This window comes from Mauremys mutica, chromosome 1, assembly GCF_020497125.1.
Source record: "Mauremys mutica isolate MM-2020 ecotype Southern chromosome 1, ASM2049712v1, whole genome shotgun sequence".
NCBI classification, from domain to species: domain Eukaryota; kingdom Metazoa; phylum Chordata; order Testudines; family Geoemydidae; genus Mauremys; species Mauremys mutica.
Genome location: NC_059072.1, coordinates 224,494,029 through 224,516,951, shown reverse-complemented (window position 1 = coordinate 224,516,951; position 22,923 = coordinate 224,494,029). Strand labels below are relative to the sequence as shown.

Genomic DNA, 22,923 nt, shown 5'->3' with positions numbered 1-22,923 from the left:
CGTATTTACTTAAGGTGCAGAACCATAATACATCACAGTGTGAATGATCACATCTCAAAAAAAAAACCCTAATTTGCATCCTCTCTTTAATTCATCCAATGTTTTCACTGCCCTGCCATTCCTCACCAATATTCAACCACAGTAATGCAGATAACTGGCCACCCAAAATGGTTACATGAAGGTGTACTTTGTCCTCTATGGCAAAGACTTATATCTGCCGTGCAACATTTAGTCACATACAGCCTGGGGTCTCTAACATGGCAGCATTATCCTGGGTTGGCTATAAAGCTATTTCATGTATTTAAGATCTTTTACTAATATATTTAACTCACCACCCCAATAATGTTAGAATTGGTTATTGTAAAGAACTCGAGTTACAAACAGATCTATGGACAAGAAGGTGTGCTTTAAACATAGGAGAGTTTATGCTGATAAGAGACAATGAGCAGCATATTCACTTGCCTCTGTCAGGGGAATATGTTATTGCCGCTGTGGAGGAGGAGAGACGCTTACTGATTGGTGACTCCATTTGCTTTGGCAGATTCATTGTAGAAGCTGAAAGTTTGTCACATGCTGCAGAGAGACGCATTAAAGATATTTATATTCATACTATAGTGTTGAACGCTCCCAAAACTAAACCTCTCATTTTTTACTCATGGACCTTTGTCATTCATCTGGGGGCAATGAATAATGTAGACCAGATAATCCTATTCCAACTGCTGTAGATACCAGCATTTTATAAGATACAGTTTGGGATACAATTTTTCTACTTGTGATTTTAACATTTCAATTTTACAATACCCTGTGTAATACAATGCCAGGAGCAAGTGACTTCATCCTAAATCCAAATGAATGAAATTGTATCAAGGAAAGAAATGCAATACTTGTGCAAGAAGAAAATACATAGGCCTCACGAACATAACAAATTTGAACTCTTCCCTGACATCTCTCAGGTTCAGTCTGGCGGAGGTGAGATGTATATCAGCTCCTCCAAAATACTATTCTAATGCAAAATTCAAGATATTCAACACTAATTTTTGCATTTATAGAATGTATGATAGCATCATTTACCTCTTCACCATCTTGCGCATGAGAACTTTCAAAACAATAACTTGGTTTTGGCCCAACTGTTTACATTTGTTTTTATTTCTGTTACAATACTGTTTGATAAAGTAAATTTTGACTTGATAACTATTCCTATGTACTCATAAGTTCAATATGATGATGGAATCACTTATGCCCAATTATTGTAGTGGTGAACTACGACGTGTTGTTCGTTATGTAATGGTCAGAACCTACAAGCATACTGGATGGCTTCAGGGGGGTTGTTTATGTTTTAAATTTTGTTTCTTCCTACAACAACAAAGAAGTTTCAGCTAGTAACTCACATTCATGCTATAAATTCTACAGTCCTTGCTCAACTATGACTCCCACTTACATCAGTGGAAGTCTTGCCTAAGTGACAACTGCAAGATTCAGCCCTATCTGCTATAGCAAGCAATAAAATTCCTTATGTTCACATTTTTAAAAGGTAGGTGCAATGATTGCTTCCAGAAAATGCATGCAAACCTGCAAATCACAAAAATACTGTTTTGTGTGAACATTTACCCATGTCTGCACAAAAGTAAGATTCTTGCAGTTTACATACATGTTTTTGCAGTACATCAGTTACTCATGCATTTTGCAGGCATAACCATTGTGCCCATCTTTGAAAAAAAAGCTCTTGAGTAGATTGGCTGTGCTAGATTTCCAAAATATGTCATATATATTTGCAGCTGAAGGAAAAAACAAACACTACCAAAAAAAACCCCCCAAAACCCCACAATGTACGATTCATCCCTGGTATAGACATGCAAGATCTATTTCAAAGTCCTCTGAAATTAATATTCTCATCTAACATATAATATTAAATTCAATAAAGTTGTCAAAGGACAAACTCAGAATCAGAATTTGTAATCATTATTACAATGTTCAAAAGACTTCAGCATACTAAAACAACGATGCTTACTAATTTTTAACATATTGTGGATGTAGAGGGTTGGACTGGAAGGAATAGATACATGAGGGGTGACATGCTATCTCCATAACATATTTACTCTTATTGTATAACTGAAATGTTTTTAAAATAGAACCTCTGCCCCATCAAGTCTCTCTTGAACAAGCTACTCAAATGATATCACACACAAAACTACAAAAACATATCTGTGCCCACAAATTTGACAAAGACATGAATTTATTGAGTTATTCAAGGCCACAGTTAGTGAAAAAATTATGAAATGTCTCCATTGTGCTGGAATGCTAGGCATGCATTGCTTCACTATGACAAAAGAAAAAGAAAAAAGACATTTGTTCCATATCTTTAATGGTAACAGTGTAGAGTAGCAGACTGAAATAATAAGAAAAACAGTGGTTAGGAAGGACAAGATCAGTGGATGGTTTAAAGTGATTAGAACAGTTATAAACAAGACACTATGGTACTGTGATTCTCTGAAATACCATTGTAGGAATCAGCAGCAGCAGTAGAGGTCACAGGGTCTGGAGGAAGGGTGTTGGCAGCTAAACCTAGGAGAGGGGGTGGGGTATTTTCTGATTCACCTATACAGCAGAAAAATCAGAGCAAAGAGAGGTGAAAAATTACCGAATAGGTTAAAAAAATGTATAAGCTATACTAGAAAATTAAAGAGGTTGCTTTCTAGAAGCATAAGTGATGCTTGTATTGTGAAATAAAGCTCAATGTTTTTTGCTTTAACATGGACAGAAAAATATATTTACATTTAGTTCAGAAGAGAGCAGCAGTCATATTTCATCATCTGAGCAGAGGGTTATTTATTTTTGTTGTTTAATAAACCAGTCCATTTGGAAACCCAGTGAATTTAAATGATATAAACAGAAGAGAGATGAATACCTTCTTGAAACATAAAAGCAATTCATGTCGATTATGAAAACCAAATAAAAAAGAGCAACAACAACAAAAAAGTATGTGGAAAAATCCATTTTCAACTGTGAATGCTGCATAATCATCTAGAAATCCCTGTGAGCTTTTAGAAGTGACAAAAATAGATTGTTTTCCACAAAGGTTTGGGCAGCACTCAGTTCCTTTGTGAATACGTAGCAAGCTAAATGTGTTGGGGGGGGGGGTTAAAATTGCATTTTAGCATTTGCTGTGATCCCCAAAACAGTTTCTGATTACTCTATTAAATAATCTGCTTTCACAAACTTAGGAGTGACCTTTCTTCCCAGGAGATACCATAGACAGGAAACCTGATAAACTATTACAAAGGATTTATTCATGCTACATATCAACAGCCCTCACAACATCACAGTAACTATAAACAGGTACCTTCTTCCTATCTTTAATCTCATGCATTTTGCACTTCAGGATCTGCAATGCAGGCAGTTTGTTTCACTCACCATCTCTCCCTCCTGAGCCTGCAGCCAGTGCTCCTCCCCATGACCATCGCTTCTGTTTCTGTTCCAGCTGCTGACTACGTTCTAGTGAACGACGCATCATGGCTTCTAAACGTTCCTGGTTAAATTGTTGCAAAAATGAAGAGAGAGAAATAAAATCTAATTCAGTTCACCTGGGCTTTCTGATCAAAACTAAAAAATAAACGTCATTTGTCACCACACATAATAGGTTCCTGTAATCATGCTATCAACAAAAGAAAAACGACTGAATACAGAAGGTACCAGTATGTCTACCTACCTCCAGAGAGGAGTATCTTTTGTTTGCAATCCACTGAGGTCACTACAGAGGCCTAAGTAAACACCACAGGTTGCATCACTGCCTAGCATCTGTTCCTGCTGGTGAGTCTGCTGCTGTGCTCTGGACTTAATTTGTATAAGAATAATGCTTGACAAGCATTAACTCCTTCTTGTCTAAGCAGGCATCAGGCTTTTCTCCTTCAGTATATTAAAGCTAGATTGCTGCAATGCCAGTGGCTCCTCCTAGCTGCACAGATAAATGATCATTTCAAACCTGAAGCAGGCTGCATTTGCAGGATAACATTTATTTATTTTTTAAATCCCTTCTTCCCCCAAAACACCTTCTACAGATTAGACATTTAAGATTGTCTTTATCCTAATCTGAGTTGCATAGACCATTCAATTTAGATACACCTTTTTAAACACCAGAGGGGTAGCCGTGTTAGTCTGGATCTGTAAAAGGAGCAAAGAGTCCTGTGGCACCTTATAGACTAACAGACGTTTTGCAGCATGAGCTTTCGTGGGTGAATACCCACTTCGTCGGATGCATGCACCCACGAAAGCTCATGCTCCAAAACGTCTGTTAGTCTATAAGGTGCCACTGGACTCTTTGCTGCTTTTACTTTTTAAACACATATTTACTACTTCTTGCTCTGAACAACTTGCTTCCCCGTCCCTTACGCCCACATACCCCCGCCCCTTTCCCTCTGCCTGGAGTATTTTTTTTCTTTTTTTCCCCCTTTGGTCCCTCTGGAAATCTTGCCCCACCTTTAAACTTTCAACTGTTTATGCATGATCTTTCCACTACCTCCACCTCCTGGCCCTAACTGAAACCTGACTCCTCCATCCACGCCTGTTACCATCTTCCCCCTGCAGTGCACACTCTCTCTGTGCTTTATTGGTCAAGATGTTGACACTGGCCTTTTACTTTCTTACTCTTTTCTTTCCTTCAAAATGGGCATCATCTTGTTCTTTGCCCTCTGCTTATTTTTTGCATCTATTGCCTCCCACGTTCCTGGTCCTTCTTCCTCTCCTCCAAACTGCCCTCCATCATCCTTGGCCACTTCAGCCTCCATGCTGAAGATCAGTCCAGCTGTGCAGCCTCTCACTTTCTTACCCAACATTCATTCGTTCATTTTTTACCTCAGTTCCTCTACTCACCTCATCAGTCACTCTATTTTTCATGAGACACTGGATTCTTATGCTCTAAATTTTCTGTCCCTGATCACCACATTATCTTCCTTATTCATCCCAGTTAAAATCCAACCCAATCTCAAAATCCTTGTGTTACCTCCAATCTACTAAATTACCAACTTCCCGCTGACATTAACAACATCCTTTTATCATTAACCTCTTTCACTTTGGCAGAGAACACTGGTCTCTAGAGGCAATGCATAAGGGGCATACAGGGTCATGTCCTCCCTTTCCCCCCACCCCCCATTTGCTGTTTGGCTTCTACTGAGCATGTTCACAAGGACTTCTCATAATACTTACCCAAATGGCATCTTGTAAGGTATCATACGTAAACTGGTAACACACTAGATATTAATATTATTGTGTGATTTAGCATGTGAAGAGTTAGCTAGGTGTGCTGGAAATATGTTTAGATCAAGCATACTAAGTAGAGTGGATAACAAGCCTGCCCTAGACAAAGGAATGTGGATTTAACAGTCTGCCTAGCTTGATTACAGGCAAAGGACAATGAAAGTACATTTACATATAAGGTAAACAAAGTAATCAAGTTAACAGGTGATGCAAGAGCATGGTGAGCATACTAGGGGACTCCCCAGAGTCTGAACCCTCAGAAGGTCTTCATGGCTCTTGAGGCAAAGTCAATGGTCTTTGGGGAATAAAATGGGAGCAAACATCCTGGCTATCCGTCTCTTAGGGGACAAAGGGAACAGCACCCTCTGATTCTGTGAACGCTGGTTCCTCTGGCCTGAAGGGTGAGAGATGCTGGTAGTTTGAGGTCAGTGAGAAAGCTTAGGCAAAGATTGTAACTTGTTAAAATTAAGTTTTAGTCACTAGGAAACATGTTTCTGTTTTATTTGTAACCATTTGTCTCTGTTACTCTTGTTTAGTATCACTTAAGTCTACATTCTTTATCAATAAACGTATGCTTAGTTTTACTATAAACCATCTCAGTGCTGCGTATTAAGATAAAGAGCATGTCCTATTTCTGGTCAAGTGTAAACGTCTCTACCCCATCCTCCTCCATGATCTATCCACTGATTTCAGCAGCAGGCCACTTCCTACTCCTGGATTCTGATCTATAGGTTCTTCCTCTCCCTCTCCAACTGCTCCTTTAGTTTCTCCTCTCCCTCTTTTGTGGATTCTTTCAGTCTCTCTCAGGGCTCTGTCCATTGTTCCATGTTTTCCCGCTACCATGGATGACCTAATCTGATCTCGAACTTTCAGCTATTATTGTCTATGTATTGATGAGTCCTTCATCTATGTCTGCATCCTGACATCTCCCCCTTTGATCTGTCTCTCATCTCCAGCTCTCTTTAAAACATCACATCCTAAATACCCTGCCATTAGCTAATGCAAAACATGCCAAAAGCAAACTGCAGCTTTTTGTCCTTTTCCTTTTTTCCTATGTCACTGTCAATACCATCAGTGTCCAAGCAGATACACAAGCTCCCTTCTCTTTCCCCCCTCCTCATTTCCCACCCTCCCTCCAAGTGCATGCATAGAGAGGCACACGCAGGCCACCACAAAATCCAGACGTCTCTCTCTCTCTACAATAGCTCAGAAAAATCTATACCTTCCTTCCTGTCTCTGTGAGTAACATGCTTGTCCATACTGTGGTCTTCTCCTGCCTTTGCTATTCAGCTTTTCTCTGTCTCCCTGATTCCAGACTTGCTCCCCTCCAGTCTACCATGCCATGACCTAAACAGACTTCCTTTCCTGCTTCTCTAACAATGTCATCCCCACATTCAAATCCCTCTTCTGTTTTCCACTCATCTTCTACATCAAGTTCAAGCTTCTGGTCCTCACCCTTCAAGGCCATATTAACTCCACAGCTAATCATTGCTCTCATTTCCTTTCAGTTCCTCTACTTCTCCCAAGCCTCCTACCTCACCCATCTCTTTATAGTCTCCTCCCACTCATTCCAGTTATCCTCCTTGCCTCTGAAATGTCATCCCACCAGTGTTATGCAAAACACTCTTTTCTCTCATATCCCTCTTTAAACACACTTCCGCAAAACCTACCAACCTTATCATAGCTAATAAGTATTAAAACACACTTATTTTAAAAAAATGTGATACTATATATTAAAATGTCAACTGGTTATAAGAGGCAATGTGTATTTGTTTTGTCTGTTTATAACTTTAATATTCCACAGGGCAAAGATCATGTCATCCTCTGTTTTGTAGGTCAGATAACACAATGATGGCATTTAAAATAACTAAAAACACTGTTATATGAACAAAATAAAGCACAAAATGAAATAGTCTAAAGGAAAAATTGTGGGTTTTTTCATAGGTATTTGAAAACTCACGTTACCCACATTTAGAATTTGATATCTTAAATTGTATAGTATGAAACTACAAAGAGAAAAGGATTTTCTGTATATTTTCTTTGGAAATATATATTTTCATTTATGTAGTGCCTTTCGTCAAAGAATCACAGAACACTTGAATATTAAACCCTCACAAAATTAACAAACATATACATTAACATTTTAAACTAGCAAAATATCACATACTTAAAGCAAAAACCAAAAAAACCCAGCTGTTAGCCTATAAAAATTCAGGGTTAGCAAAAACAACATTTGGATTTAGTACTGCTACAACCAAATTATTTGCCCAGGAATAGCTAAACAGTAGGATACAAATGCATTTCTCCATCAGCAACACAAAATTTGCTGCCTTTGTTACACAGACCCTAACTCCTTGAAAGACATTTCATACACTGTGCCAGCTTCCCATCTGGAATCTGTATTGTGAAGGTAACTGCTGTACTACTGATATGTTGAGCCATCAAAAACAATCGTATAGTATTCCATGAACTTCACATGAAGGTTAAATCAAGAATAAGCAAACTATGAAAACCTGAAAAGAGCCACCTACTGTTCATACAAAAAAAATATAACATTTATTTCTGCTTTCCAAAAACCCTTATAGCCATCAACCCACGTTTCTTCAGTCTAAAAAAAAGAACCATTTGGATCACTCAAAATTACCTCTTTTTAAAAAAAGCATTAGCACTGAGAATGCAAGTAAGTTTGATCATGAACTTCCCTTTCATCTATACAAAATATAATACACACAAAAGGCAAAAGAATCCAATTTCTTTTCTCATTCAAACTGGAGGTTATTTTACAAATATCATGGGTATAAACAAAAAGGAATTTGTTAAAAGGACAGCTTTAAAAAGTCATGCTCCAGTCTGAAATTTTTGTACCTACTGTTACAAACAACTAGCTAACTAAGATTAGAGAAAAAAATAATTCTGTTCTTCTATAGTAAACAAAATGAAAAAAGGATTTAAAAAAAAATCAAAACCATGTATATAGTTAGTTGCACTATTTCTAAATACCACCACCCAGTCACTTTCAACTTTTATTTGTGTGGGTCTTTTGCACAGCAATGAGGGAAAGATTTTTTTTTCTTTTAAAGGGGAAAAATGTGCATTGTAAAAAAAAATCACAAAAATTTTGATGCTGGCCTTCACCAATCCTTCTAACTGCCCTTCTGCACACAACCCTTTACCAAACTATCCTCGTTTAATACAACCTATTTGTACTCCAGACATTCGTACTGATAGGGAAAAATATCTGGTGAACAGGTGTGCAGAAGGGCACAGGAAGGGCAGAGTTAAGGTTGCAGTGCATGGTCTGTGGTATATGATAGTTATAGCAATGATAATGGGCATGTTTGCAGTTGGAAGAGAAGAGGGTATGAACTGATCAGTTGCTTAACTTTATTTCCTTACTTTTGTGAGTTTGTTTCAGGTAAGTTTCATGTGTAATAATTTAACTCTTGACAATAACTTTTTTTGTGTGTTTATTATATATTGGATTAAGTTACACACAAATGAATTACAACACTTATTATCAAAAAGTAATTAACTGGAGTCCCCAAACATTCATGAATATTTCCAATCTATTTTTTTAAACACATACCCTTCCCAAATGTAAATTTCAAAAGTATGAAATTTACCCCATAATGAATATTTAACTGACAGAAATCCTTCCAATGATGCAGAATGATTTTTACAACAGCTATTACCAAGATGCCTTGAAGCTGGGAGCTGGGTTTTGTGTATGTACCTATTTTGCAGTGCTTGTTTTTTTAAACCTCAATACAGTGGTAGATTCAATGTTAATTTTGTCTTTTTTAAAAATATAATCTGACATTTTTATCCCAAAATGATGTATGAATGGGCGGTGTAGAAAAATATGAGAAAGAGCACCAAATATGCTTGACACAGTCAATCCAAGTTAGAATGTAATCCAACGTCATACATTTTGACAGGTGTTCACATTCCTTTATTAACAAAAATGTGAGAGGAGCAGAAGATATTACATCTAAAAATAGATACATTTAGAATATGTTGAAAGACCTATTAAAGCACTCCAATCTCAGAAGTGCTTTGGGGTAGGAGTGGGGACAGACCTGCATTATAGTAAAGTATGAGGAACAAACTTCCCAAAACCACTGGCTATACACTAATAAAAACCGCACTTGAAACTTTTCTGGACAAGAGAGTGCATTCTTCCTTGAAATGACAGAGGTTTTTAATCCAATGCTATTGGACAATTTTAAAATAAATATGGAGATAAAAATGGTGCCATCTGGAACCTCTAGGAAAAAAAGGAATAGCTAATAAGGAGAGGGTTATGTTAAAGTAAAAATTCAGTTTCTACTTGTCACATTCACACAGTTCTTATCTGAGGAAATGCTCCTAAATAATGATAAAAAGTGGAAACACACCCACTTTCACTCCATTCTGCAATGTGGCTAATCATCACCTCAGAGAGGGCCTTGCTGTAGCCACTCCACTTTTACTATCGATTCCCTTAAAAATACACAAACCACCCTATCTGCCTTTGCACATGGAACAAGGAAGAAGAGAAATCAGAATATGTGGTACTTTCACCATCTACTCATCTTCAAAAGTACATGTAAGTACAAAATAGCTGTGCAAAGGATTCTCAGCTCTATGAAAGGAATAAGCCTAATACAGATTGTGGAGAGCCATTCTTCTTTAAAAAAAAAAAAGTTCTACAGATTCAACAACAACAAATATTTTCTGCCCAGATTCTCATGGCTTATTCCATCACAGTATGCAGCACTCTTCCCAGTATATTTTCTGAAGATGTTATTTTTGTGTGTGTGCGCATTTACAAGTGGCATACATGTGGAACCACTTCTCTCTTTGAACATCATGAGAGGATGGTTACAGAAAGGTCTGTGATGGTGCAGACACTTAACAAAACACAAAAACTCACATAACACAAGAACCAAGGGTCACCCATTTAAATTAACAGACAGCAGGTTTAAAACAAACATAAGGAAGTACTTCACACAACGCACAGTCACCCTGTGGATCTCATTGCCAAGGCATGTTCTGAAGAATGAAAGTATAACTGGGCTCAGAAAAGAATTAGATAAGTTCATGGACGATATGTCCAACTATGGCTATTAGATGGTCAGGGATGTAACCCTATGCTCTGAGTGTCCCTAAGCCTCCGACTGCCAGGTGCTGGAACTGGACAGAGGATGGATCACTGCTAAATGCCCTTTTCTGTTCATTCCCTCTGAAGCATCTGGCACTGGCCGCCATCAGAAGACAAGTTACTGGGCTAGATGGACCATTGGTCTGACCCAGTATAGCCATTCTTATGTTCTTATACTTGCCTGTTTGTTTGTTTTTCAGATGGATCACTGATATGCATTTCCAGCTGTGTCCAATTAGTTTAACACATCTTTGGGGAAAGTATTGTTATGCCAATGAAGTAATTTCATAAGGAGATAGAGGTCTGTTGCTGCTCATTATAAAGGTAAAACAGGAGTAATTCTTAAGATAAGTCATATGACACATTGGCAGGCAAGCAGGATGGCTGCAATTCTAACTTCCAGAGGGTGCCAGACTGCTGTGCCACTCAGTTTTGTTTACTTTTTGCTCCGCTGATTGGCTAGCCAAATGTTCTGTATTTTTTTGTTCTGCCACTCAGGCGGGGCAGGAGTGAACCAAAAACATTTTCCGCCCGGGCTGACAAAACAACTATAGTATAAGACCATAATTATTATTTTTTTTAAATTAAGCAAATCATTTCCACGGACAGTAAAGCACACAGAGAACCAGATCATAGAAACAAGATGTCACAGTTAAAGTAGGAGAGACCAGATTTTGTTTTCTCTTTTAAAGTTAAAGTCGGGGCAAAATGTACATAGACTGAAAGAAGAGAAATGGGAGTAAATCATTTTTATACAAGATGATATTTTCTCTCTTTTGCAAAGGTGTTTTGGTCATAGGGAAGGTTATCAAGGCTCTCTAGAAGTCAACTATTCTAGCAAAGTCATCATCTTCCCATGACATCTTTTTTCATCCCCTCTGTCTTTTCAAAAAACTTTTAATTCTTAATCTTAAGATGCAGTAGCAGTGCTAGTGTATACTAAGGCCCAAGCTGTCTTAAACCTTTACCCACGTGTGAACACATAATAATAGTAAGAGGAACCTTACTGTGATTAACAGCAGCATGATAATAGCAGTGAACTTAAGTGTTAAAGTGAAATCCTGGAAGTGCAGGACAAGCTTGTGGCCATTTGTTTTCAGCAGAATTGGAACTTTCACACTGTATTTTAAGTCTCTATCCCTTTATGGTTTGTTAAAACCTTCCTCATAGGGCGGAACTGCAGTGGTCCACTGCAAAGGTTCTTCCGAGAAGTGAATATACCCCATTTTATTGTGATGGAGTGCTAACTCTGAAACGTTTTGATTGTTGCCATTGTGCAATTCCCTATTTTAAGGGACTCTGGTTTCCAGTTTCTGTTTTTACTCATTTCTATGTTCATCTTTTTGATACTTGAGTGCACTGACACTGCATAAAATATTATTTTATAGGTTTGCCTGAATTGTTACTACATAATTTATCAGAAATCTGTTGCTTCTTTAGCAATGAAAAAAACACAAATCAAATTAAGAGTTTTAAAGCAGTCTCCTTTCATGCTTGTCTCCTATGTCGCTGGCCTGTCCATAAGTGCGCAGATACACACATGTACACACTGCATTTAGAGAGCTACATCAGAAATTAGGCCACTGTCCACCACAACAAAAAAACAAACTGAGTACTAACCAACCCTGGCAGAGAGCGTGCATATGCAAGTGCACACACAAGCCTTTTAGAATACTTTATCCCTTTTATTCTAAAGATTGGTATTTTCAGTTGGCCTAGATTATTTACATATGTTCCATTGAGACTTTCTGGTTTTGTTTTGGGATATGGTAGGAAAAGGAAATATGTATTTATATGTATAAAATCCTCTATCTTTCAGTGGACAGTGTAAAGAGGAAATGAAAAAATAACCTTGCATTTTCTGACTCTTCCCTCTCGTCCTGGCTATTTTTAAAAAAATGACTCTTGGAATGCTACATTAACTCATGCATTATTGAAAGCCCTAGTTATTTCAGCAGAAACATCCAGCTAACATTTGGGTTTTGACTGAAATTACGAGATAGAGAAACCCACGCTTCCCAGCTAGAGTCTCTCTATGGAGGAGCAAGATGCATGTGGGATGGGTAGGATAAGTAGAAAACTTATGTGGATAGCAGTAAACTACAAGGAAGCTTGTGGAAAGATCATTCTGCAGCTAACACTGCATGGCTGCGACTGTGTTGCATGGGTCAGTAAAGACTGTGGTTCAGATTTTCAAGGTCAACTAGGTGATGTAGACACACAACACTGATTAATTTTATGGTGAGCTGTGTATCTAAAAATCCAGCAAACAGGCTATGAAAATCTTTGCCTGTATTCTGCTGATTGAGTGAATGGCTGCAAAAATATTTTTGAAGTGCTTAAAAATATTACATTTCAGTGGGAAGCAAAGGGACATGTCTGCAGCTGCCAGAGGAATGGAACAACAGGTGACTTTTCTTGCAGGTGGCAGGGGATCAGGGAGGAAAGGAGGCATTTGTCTGCCTCTGAAAGATTTACATAGGAAGGTTTGGGAAAGGGCATTCCATTGCTTTCCAGATTTCCAAGAAATGCTCAAAAATATGTATGAATTATCCTAAAGGGCAAATGGATCAAGCAGGTTCAAGATTAAATTAAATCAGTGGCTCAGAGATTTAGGAAAAGAAATGTTCCAGTGGTTTGCAGAGCCATGTTCACCTGAACACAAAGAGAGCAAATGTCCACAAAGAAAATTTATTGAAGTTCTATAAATGTCTGAGAACAAGTGACATACACCGCTACCTCGATATAATGCCACCCGATATAACATGAATTTGGATATAATGTGGTAAAGCAGTGCTCCGGGGGGGGGGCAGGGCTGCGCACTCCGGTGGATCAAAACAAGTTCAATATAACATGGTTTCACCTATAACACGGTAAGATTTTTTGGCTCCCAAGGACAGCGTTATATCAAGGTAGAGGTGTATATCCAGAGTTATGTAAGAAAGCTTCTATTTGTGCTATTTTCTTTGGAAGTATTTGTATTTATAAACAGACTTTCTACTATGAAACTGAATATATCAAAACACTGCAGTGACCAAACATAGGCCTGGTCTACACTACAGAGTTAGGTTGACGTAAGGCAACTTACGTCGACCCAATTATGTCAGTACACACTACAGTTTTGTCACACTGACACAAGTGCCCTACTACACCGACATCATAACTTCATCTCCACAGGAGGCGTAGGGCTTACGTCAGTGTAGTTATGGCGATGCAATGTCTGTGCAGACCCTGCTTTAATTGCACTGGCTGTTGACTGTCTTGTAAATTTCAGCCCTGAAATTGACAAGAAAGCCAGGCAACTAAAGCCCAATTGCCCCGGGCTCCCTGCCGGACTACACCTTCCAGGCTCCCCACTGGGCTGTTCATGTCCGCCCGTCTCCCCACTGAGGGAGGCGAGAAGCCTGGGCAGCTGCCCCCACTCTCAGTGGTGAATGGAGAGGAGAGAAGCACAGGCAGCTGGCTCCCATTCCCGGAAGGCAATGGGAAGGTGAACGGAGCTGAGAGCCCTGGCTCTCAACCCCTCCCACAGCTCCTCTTCCACCAGTGGAAGTGCTCCTGGTGAGGATGAGCACCACCGACAGAAGGAGGGTAGTGTGGATATCAGCCACTGCAGTAATTATTGTGGTGGCTGTAAGTCGACTTCACAAATTTTGACTTAAGTCTGTAGTTTAGACATGCCCACAGGAATGGGATTAGATCCAAGTTCCATCTCATCTAGTATCCAGTCTCTGGAAGCGGCCAGACTCCAGTCTGCCCTGCATAACGTGTGGCGCCACTTCAAGGATAAAGTAGGACATCAATACATAATATTCATATTACAATAATTATTCTTGGGGAAATTCTGTGTCACTGCGCATCCACAGACTTCATGTGCCATGAAGATTTTTTTTTCTCTGCAGAAAATACATTCTGCTGGAAAAGTCCTGCAGTTATGCCTTTCACCCACCAGTGGCTGCCATGGCACCAGAACAAAGAGCAGCTGCTCCCGGGTGGCAGCATCCCCAGCTGCAGAAAGGGAAGAAAAGAGGCTGCTTTCCTCACAGCACCCTGCCCACCTCACACCACCCTGCCCTCGGGGCCAGGTCAGGAGGCATGGGATATGGGGGGAGGGATAGCGTGGGGCACATAGGGCTGCTGGGGGGTGTGTCACAGACTGGGGTTCAGAAGGGCTAGTTGAGAGGGATAGACTGGGGCAGGGGCTGAATGGGAGTGGGGGTACAGGGACACATGTGGACAGGGGCAGATGTACATAACTGAATGAGAGAGGCTAGAGGTCAGCCAGGGTCTGCACGTGGAAGCTCCCTAACAATCCCATACAATAAATGTTCCATACTTCTCCCACCCACACCCAACAACCCACCAAGTTCACACCCAGGCTCCTTCCCAGCAATTACTTCTCTCTGCCTAAGGTCCTCCATTATCCAAGACTCCCCAAAACCTTTGCATGGCTTCTGAGGGGAGTGGGAAATATGGTTCTATATTGTAATTTAAATGAATTATTACTCAGAGTTCTGTATTAATGTGCCTAGTAACTAATCTATTTGTTAAAAAATATTTCCTGAATCTTTTTTGTTATCTGTATTGTTACAGACATATTTGCTGACAGGTATTTTGAAATAAATTACCAAAGTAATTGAAACTGGTGTGATTATACTGTGTTATTTTGACAAAATATGCAGAATTTTAAAGAATTTTAAAGTAGTGTGTGCAGAACTTAAATTTTTTGGCACAGAAATCCCCCAGGAGTAATATATGCACAATTTGCAGATGAGTTGTTTACTAATCCCCCCCCCCCCAAAAATAACAACAACAACAAAAAACAGGAGATATTAATGGTGTCATAAATGATCAAGTTTCAGAGATGCAGTACAATTTCTCCACAGGTATTCCCTCCCCCTGCAGGCCACAGAGCATTTTGTCTCTGTGCAGTTTGCGAAGTCCTGTATACCATTCAAAGTGCTCAATAAAACATACACAACACACACAGATACATATAAAAACAAACTTTGTGCAGCTCTCTGAAATCCTATGTAAAAGTTTAGGCACATGGTCCCTTACTGCCACAAAGGTTGAGCCCCAGTGCCATAATCATTGGATAGCTCACGGCAAAGCATAACCATCCCTACACAACAGTCACACTACCTGTGGTGGCTGTACTATATATGCCATAGCAGTATACCTCACCTCTTCTTCTCTGAGCTTCTGTTTCCTCTTCTCTTCAACGGCTGCTCTCTTTTGCTCCTCTCTCTGTCTCTGTTCCTCCAGTTTTCTCCATCGTTCTTCAATTTGCTTTTCATACTGAAGTTTTGCTCTTCTCTCCTTCTCCAAAATCTGCTGCTCTCTGGCAGCTTAAATAAATAAAAATACTCACTTAACTTGATTTGATTTTTCCCCGTCTATAAAGTCATTTACCAGTATGACAAAATGGGAAGCAAAGAGCAAAAGTATACCCAATGCAAATATACAGAACACATTGGTAAAACAAAATCAACAGCACAATGCATAAAAATACACTATGCAGGTAAAAGAAAAAAGAAAAAAAAAGCAATAATCTAATTAGTATAAGTAGTAATGAGGAGACCCTTTTTTTTTTTGCAAACTGGCAGATGCTCCTTTTCTTCCATAAACAACAGAATCCGACTAACAAGCGATCTGTATCTGTGCACATTACGAGTTGCTTCGTAACTTTATGGCTAAATTCTTTCCCTGCACAAACATGCCTCCTGTGGCTTTTAAAGGGAGTCGCATGTAGATGAAGAGGCCCAAATGTGGGTTTTAGAACTACAAAGGCTGATTGTTCCATTTTCTCTTCTTTGGCGGGATCTTCTTTAAAGAAATAATTTAAATAGCTGCAAAACCCTCCCGTTCCGGCTCCTTCTCTAGTTTCTTGGCCCCAGTAATCTCAGCTCCCCCCCTGCACCCTTATTTGATATGTCTCCCCTCCTTTCCCCGCCCCATTGGTTCTCATTCCCAATCTCCCTACCCACTAGTCCCAGTCTCCACACTTGGCTCCTCAATCTGCCCATCCCTTCCCCATTTACCTCCCCAGATCCCATTCCCAGTCTCATCTGGCTCTTGCTCCCAGTCTCCTCTCCCACCCCTGTCAGCCCATAGTTGTAGTCTCCCCTCCCCTCACAGACTCCTTATTCCAATCTACTTCCCCCTTCCTGCCCCCAATCCTGGTTCTCATTCTCTCTGCACTCAAATCAGGCCGCTTTCTCTCCCACACTGATCCCAGGCTTCAAGTGCCCATTGTAGAGAGAGTCTCCCTCTTCTTATTTCAGGTGCCCACATCTGGCAGTGGCACGGCCTCTAGCAGCCCAGTGCTACTATTGCAGAGAACGCCCTGTTGAGACCCAGGCTGCAGTTTGCTCAGTGCATACAGAATCTTTGGGGAATTTACCAACTAAAAACCTAAGATGTCTCTATTGAGCATGTTCAAACTGCGATTCTTCAAAGGCTTAGAACTTGGCCAGATTCTGGCACCTTTTCACAAGGACAGGAAAGGGCACATCCATGACAATAGCCATGTCTACACTGCAATTAGACATGCCTGGCTGGCCCGTGCCAGCTGACTTGGGCTAAGGGGCTCTAGCTAAGGGGCTTTTTAATTGCAGTGTAAATGTTCTGGCTCAGGCTGGGGCGCAGGCTTTTGGACCCTGCGAGGTGGGAGTGTCCCAGAGTTCAGGTTTCAGCCTGAGCTGGAATCTCTACATTGTAATTAAACAGTCCTTTTAGCTTGAGCCCCCAGTGAGCCCGAGTCAGCTGGCACGGGTCAGCTGCGGGTGTCTAATTGCAGTATAAAAGTCACACAAAGGCCACACCCCTGCCAAATTTCAAGTCTCTACTCCAAAAAATGGGGGCACTGCAGCTTTTCAAAGGAAAGGTAGCCAGAGATTTTTGACATGAGCAAAACAACATTTTCTCTAGTCTCGTTCTTGGAAACAACTGAATCATTTTGGTGAAATCTTCCAAAAATACCTGTCATGGCAAATTTCAGTCCAAATGTTTAAAGTTTGGGAAAGTTATAAGCAACTGAAAGCAGGATGTCTTAATGGGAAGTGTTGGGCAACCTGCCCTGCCTATAATAATGAGGTAGAAAGAATTATTCAGAAATATTCTACACACATGTGCGCACACACTCAACATTTCCCATGAGGTTTAAGTTGTTCTTTAAAGCATCAGAAACAACACCAATGAGTCTGAAAATAATTTTTGCCACCCATGACTAAAAATGAATTTTTAAACTTTAATTCATGTGACAGCAAGGCAAAGGAAATAACTAGTTTATGCCACTCTCACTAACTCCACTTTAATTTTAAAGTTGTTAACTCTCAGAGGCTAAAATCACAATGCCACAGCCAATCAATCTTTCATTGTAAATATCGTTCAAGGCTTGACTTTTTGACAGAATCATATACATCAGCTTCCAAAAAGTCAGCATTTCACACATATATTCATATCATAATATTCAATAGCACATTTATTGAAGATAACTGATGATTAATTGTAGAATGTGAAGTGCTGTACACTGAAATCAACTGAAAGAGTCCTAGAAGATTAGGTTCTCTGTTTGAAAGTGAATTAGATTCTGCTAAAATTCTTCAGCAATTTAAACCATTTCAAGATGACAGAAAAACAAAAGTAGACTGAAATATAACATTTAAAATTCAGAAGAGGAACAACATGATTATTTTCCTTTCAATAATTTAAGCCCCACTAAAACTCACATATAGCTTTCAAAAAAATGAAGAGATCAACTTACCTAGGTATTTTTCTCTTTCTTCTCTTCTTTCTTTTGCTAATCTTTGCCTTTCATCAGTTTTCAGAAATCCATCCACCACTAAAACCAGATGGGAAAAAAGGAATTTTAAATGATAAAAGTCAAGAAGAGTCCAAAAGAGCCAAAGAACTAGTGCATTTCTTTTTTTAAAAATTACACCATACTCTCATGGGTTATTGCATTGTATCAGGGATTTTTTTTTTAAATAACTCCTTGCTATGTACTGTGGAATTCAAGGTAAAGTTAATCACTGTAAATACCCAAGCCTGAATCCTTTACACTGCAGAAAAGTGAAAGATCAGGCTTTTGTAGGCAGTGGTTTTTTAAAACCTTTGTGAAGGCAAAGTTACAATAAAACATTAATACACTACCCGTTGTACATCACTTGTTCAGGATAAGGTTAATATTCAAAGAACCTGGCTACAAATTCTGACTTTTTTTTTTTTTTTTTAACCACAGATAACTTTATTAATGTGTATTATACATTGCTGAGTACATGAGCTAAGAGAAATGAAGACAGAAATTACCTGATCACACTTTAGCTGCAAATTTGCCTTGTACTATTGGGTTATCCGGGAGAGGGGGTGGGCGGAAGCCCGCCCCATGCTAACGGATCCCCCCCCAGCCTAAGGGGAGGATCCACAGGGCCACGGAAACCCACTAAGTGCGGGGGACAACTAATAAAAGAACAGGGACAGGAGTGAGGTCAAAGGGTCATAAGGAGGGAGCCTGATGGGGACACTGAGCAGAGAACCCCGGACAGCGCCCACTGCTCCTCGAAGGCGTCAAGGGAGCCAGCGGACGCCGCCCAGAGGAACTCCGCCCGGAGACGTGAGCGGACGAGGGACCGGAAACAAGCCCCACAGTCGCAGGAGTCTCCGTCGGCCAACCTCCTCTCCCTGGTCGCGTGGATGGCCTTTTTAGCCAGGGCGAGGAGGAGGTTGACCAGGAGGTCCCGCGACTTTGTGGGGCCACGGATAGGGAGTGCATGGATAAGGAGGTGAGGGGAAAAGTGCAGCCAGAAACGTAACAGAATGTCGGTGAGGAGCCGGTATAGGGGCTGCAACCTGGCGCACTCTAGGTAAACATGCGCCAGGGTCTCCCTCACGCCGCAGAAGGGGCAGGTGTCCGGGTCAGGGGTGAACCGCGCCAAGTACACGCCCGTGCTCACTGACTTGCTGGTTGGGAATCCTTTCTCTGCTGATTACACTAGGAAGGGTCACCAAATTTCTAAATACCTATCCTCTTTTTGGCGCTTCTCTTCTGTGCGTACTTTTAGTTTACTTTAAAAATACCCAAATGTTTTTATTGCTAAATATTCAATATCATTAACAAGCTTGTTCTCAAATCCTTGGCTAGGGTTGGGGTATTTCAGTATAACAATAAGGCACAATAAGTTGTCATTCCTCACAAGACACATGTGATCGTGTGTGAGACTTTCAATGTTTTAGTAATGTTGTGGACATTAAAGGGAGCCAGCATCAAAAGACACAGTTATACTAGAAGGCAAAAAAAGCTGTTACATGATCCTGTGGTCTCCTTATTAGCAGGTTAAGCACAGCCATACCAAATCCCTGGAATAACATTTGCACAACAGAACCATATGCAATTATTACTGCAGGAGGCTACAGAGGCAGCTCCCTTCCTGCAACTGGTACAAACAATTTCTCTCCCCACCTCTGAAACATGCCCCCTCTAACCCCTCAGTCAGGAAACACACTTTTCATCTTCCTCTCAGTTGGCTTCTGAACTTTCCATCTGTAAGAAGCCACATCCTTTAGAAAAACGAACAAGAGTACTTGTGGCACCTTAGAGACTAACAAATTTATTTGAGCATAAGCTTTCGTGGGCTACAGCCCACTTCTTACGCTCAAATAAATTTGTTAGTATCTAAGGTGCCACAAGTACTCCTGTTCTTTTTGCGGATATAGACTAACCCAGCTGCTACTCTGACACCCTTTAGAGGCTGTCTATGGATATGCCATGCACAGAGCCAGCCAGCGTAATAAAACTGCTACAGGACCAAGTCCCCTAGAAAGTGTCAATTAACAGACAGACCTTTCACAAAACAATACAAAATACAATGTAAGTCATCCATCCATTCTCTCCATTTACACACCAACAATTAACCAGAGGCCCTTTGATCAAACAGACTGTTAAAAGGCTCCTTCTGACTCATGTTCTTAGGTAGCCTTCAGACATTGACTCAACGCATATTTGCTTCTTATTCCAAGGTAATGGCCTTCACTTTCTTCTAGGTTTTCAGAAGCCACCACAACCCTTCCAGAGCAGCAGTGTATAAAGGTAGCTAGATCTTACATGTTGTATTTATAGTTAGTGATTAGTTTATTTGGATCCCCTGTTGTGCCAGTGTGGTTTCCTCATATCACATATGTTGTCTAAAGAGCAAAGGACAACGGAACAGAGCAAGGTATATAAGGGAACAGAAGTATGTGAGTTTCATTCAAATATTAAAAAGGGAGAATTAGCTTGTAATTCTGCTTCTCTGGAAGTGGTAGCTTGCTGGAGTCTCACTCCTGGGCCTCAGCTCCTCTGAGAAAAGCAGGTGGTGACCAGGAGTGAGAGTCCTGCCTAGATGGTGGCATACAAGAATGTATAATATGCACTATGGAAGTTTAAAAATCAGCCTGGCAAGGTCATCAAGAAAATTTACCAAAACACAAAGTCCAGTTGTCCTGCATTACAATGATTACTGAGGACAACACTGATTCTCCCAAGCACCTTTATGCTCTCCCCCATACCATACCACACCACACCTTACACATGAGGAAATCTCCAAGTGAAAATCTGTAAACAGCCATGCAGCGAGCAAGTTGAAATTACTGCTACTGAGTGGCTTATGACATTTAGGGTTTGTGCAGCTAGTCTACACTAAAATATCTGGTTGTTACTGCTGCCCCATGTTTCTTCCCCACTTTCCAGGGTGCAAGGAGAGAACGAGGAGTTGCTGGCAAAGAGATTAAGACAAGGAGCAGGAAGGTGGTTATGGGGAAATGAAACAGACTGGATGAGACCACGGGAATGAGGAACCCATGGGGATGGGGACAGGGCCAGCTCCAGCTTTTTTGCCGCCCCAAGCGGCGAAGAGAAAAAAAAAAAGCCGCGATCGACAGCACTTCATCGGCTGCTCTACCACGCTGCTTCATTCTTCAGCGGCAATTTGGCGGTGGCTGGTCCTTCCCTCCGAGAGGGACTGAGAGACCAGCCGCTGAATTGCCGCCCCCTTCCATGGGCGGCCCCAAGCACCAGTTTGCTGCGCTGGTGCCTGGAGCCGGCCCTGGGTAGGGAGCTGGAAGGGGTGTGTGCACTGGAGGCCAATGGGTGGGAGAGAAATCAGATGAGGAGCTGCAAGTCGGTAACTGGAAAGGGAGACTCAAACTGGCTAAACGAGATGGGGATAAGAAGCCTAAGGAGTGGAGACTGGGATTGGGACAGGGACAAGATGGAGGGGGAGGGGCAGAAGAGTCTGTGGCCATTATAGACTGTTTCCCTCCACACCCTGGAATGGAACCCAAGATTCCGGAGTCTCTCAATTCCTCTGCTATCAGCAAATATCTATGAAACCTTCTGGCAAAAAGTATCTCATCTCCCTGCTGTGCTGGTCCACATAAAGTAACTGCTATCAGTTACTCCATTAGCTCAAGTAGCAGAGGTCTGTGGGGTGGATCTAAAGTTTCCAGCCCTGCTGATGACCCATATGGATGTCAGTATGGTGTCACATGATGGAATTTCTATTTTTTCGGTTTAATTTTTATAAAATTAGGAAATTACCCACAAAAAATTATGTTCAAAGAACATTACGAAGGCTGTGGAGCTCAAAAGTTAGGAATCGCCAAAATTAAGGTTGCCTCTTCAACCTTAAATTGGCACTTGTGTGCATATGAATTATGAGACAGTTATAACAGACTATTTTTTCCACATTATAACATACTATTTTTTCCACAGAACTCCTGCCTTACTCAATGCACAGAATAGATGGTGCTCACTTGCTAAGCAGCTGTTCAATATTTTCTTTTTCCCTAATTGTCCAATGAGTGGCCCCAGGCCTTAACTACTACACATAGTTCAAAACCTGCTCTGAAGAGAAAATTATTAATTTCCTCATGGGCCTATGGAAATGATGCTTGCTCATATTTATATAGAAATGTGTTGAAATGTTAGTAGGCCCAAAAATCTATTTTCTAAAAATAGGCTGGACAATGCCCAAGTGAGGCCTCGTAAAATATGAGTAAAGTGAAGTAAGACAATTCAGAAGCAAGTTGGAGATTAGTTAGGGCATAACCCCAGGTTATGCTGTAAACATGTTTTGGTCCTAACTGGTTTTCACAAGTATTTCACATAAAATGTTAATGTTTTGGAAAATCTTACCTATATTGATAGTGATTGGTATGGCATTTATGTCGATGTTAATTAAGATGATGTTTAATGTTAAATAGCCAATGAGAAAGTAGAAAATATTTAATTATGGCAGTGGATATGTATTTATGGTAAAAGGTGGATTTAATGTTAATTAAGGGGCATTATTATAGTGGATTATAAAACGGTAGCACACTAATTTTAGATTAGGTATGGCCATCCACCATCAAGGTAGAGGAAGAATTATACCCATTAAGGAACTGATCACCTCTAAATGCACCATTTCATATTAGGAAGCGAGTATGAATGCAGTGTATGGTTATACTGTAATGCCTGTTTGCTTCACTATTTTATATTAAATAAAGTC

The 22,923-nt window shown here is 40.4% G+C and overlaps 1 protein-coding gene across 3 annotated transcripts in view; it reads right to left on the bottom strand.

The window, feature by feature from the left end:
- The window catches only part of MAP7D2 (MAP7 domain containing 2), a 147,879-nt gene that overhangs the window by 47,593 nt on the left and 77,363 nt on the right, over positions 1 to 22,923 (bottom strand). For 2 of the 3 annotated variants that reach the window (XM_045013711.1, XM_045013623.1), the window contains exons 2-5: positions 18,162 to 18,239; positions 15,581 to 15,744; positions 3,412 to 3,526; positions 463 to 573 (exon numbers count right to left, since the gene is read on the bottom strand). In XM_045013711.1, coding sequence (XP_044869646.1) covers positions 463 to 573; positions 3,412 to 3,526; positions 15,581 to 15,744; positions 18,162 to 18,239 — 468 coding nt within the window. Of the gene's footprint in view, positions 1 to 462; positions 574 to 3,411; positions 3,527 to 3,706; positions 3,833 to 15,580; positions 15,745 to 18,161; positions 18,240 to 22,923 lie in introns of those variants that run through there. The other variant, XM_045013793.1, reaches the window with a different exon arrangement.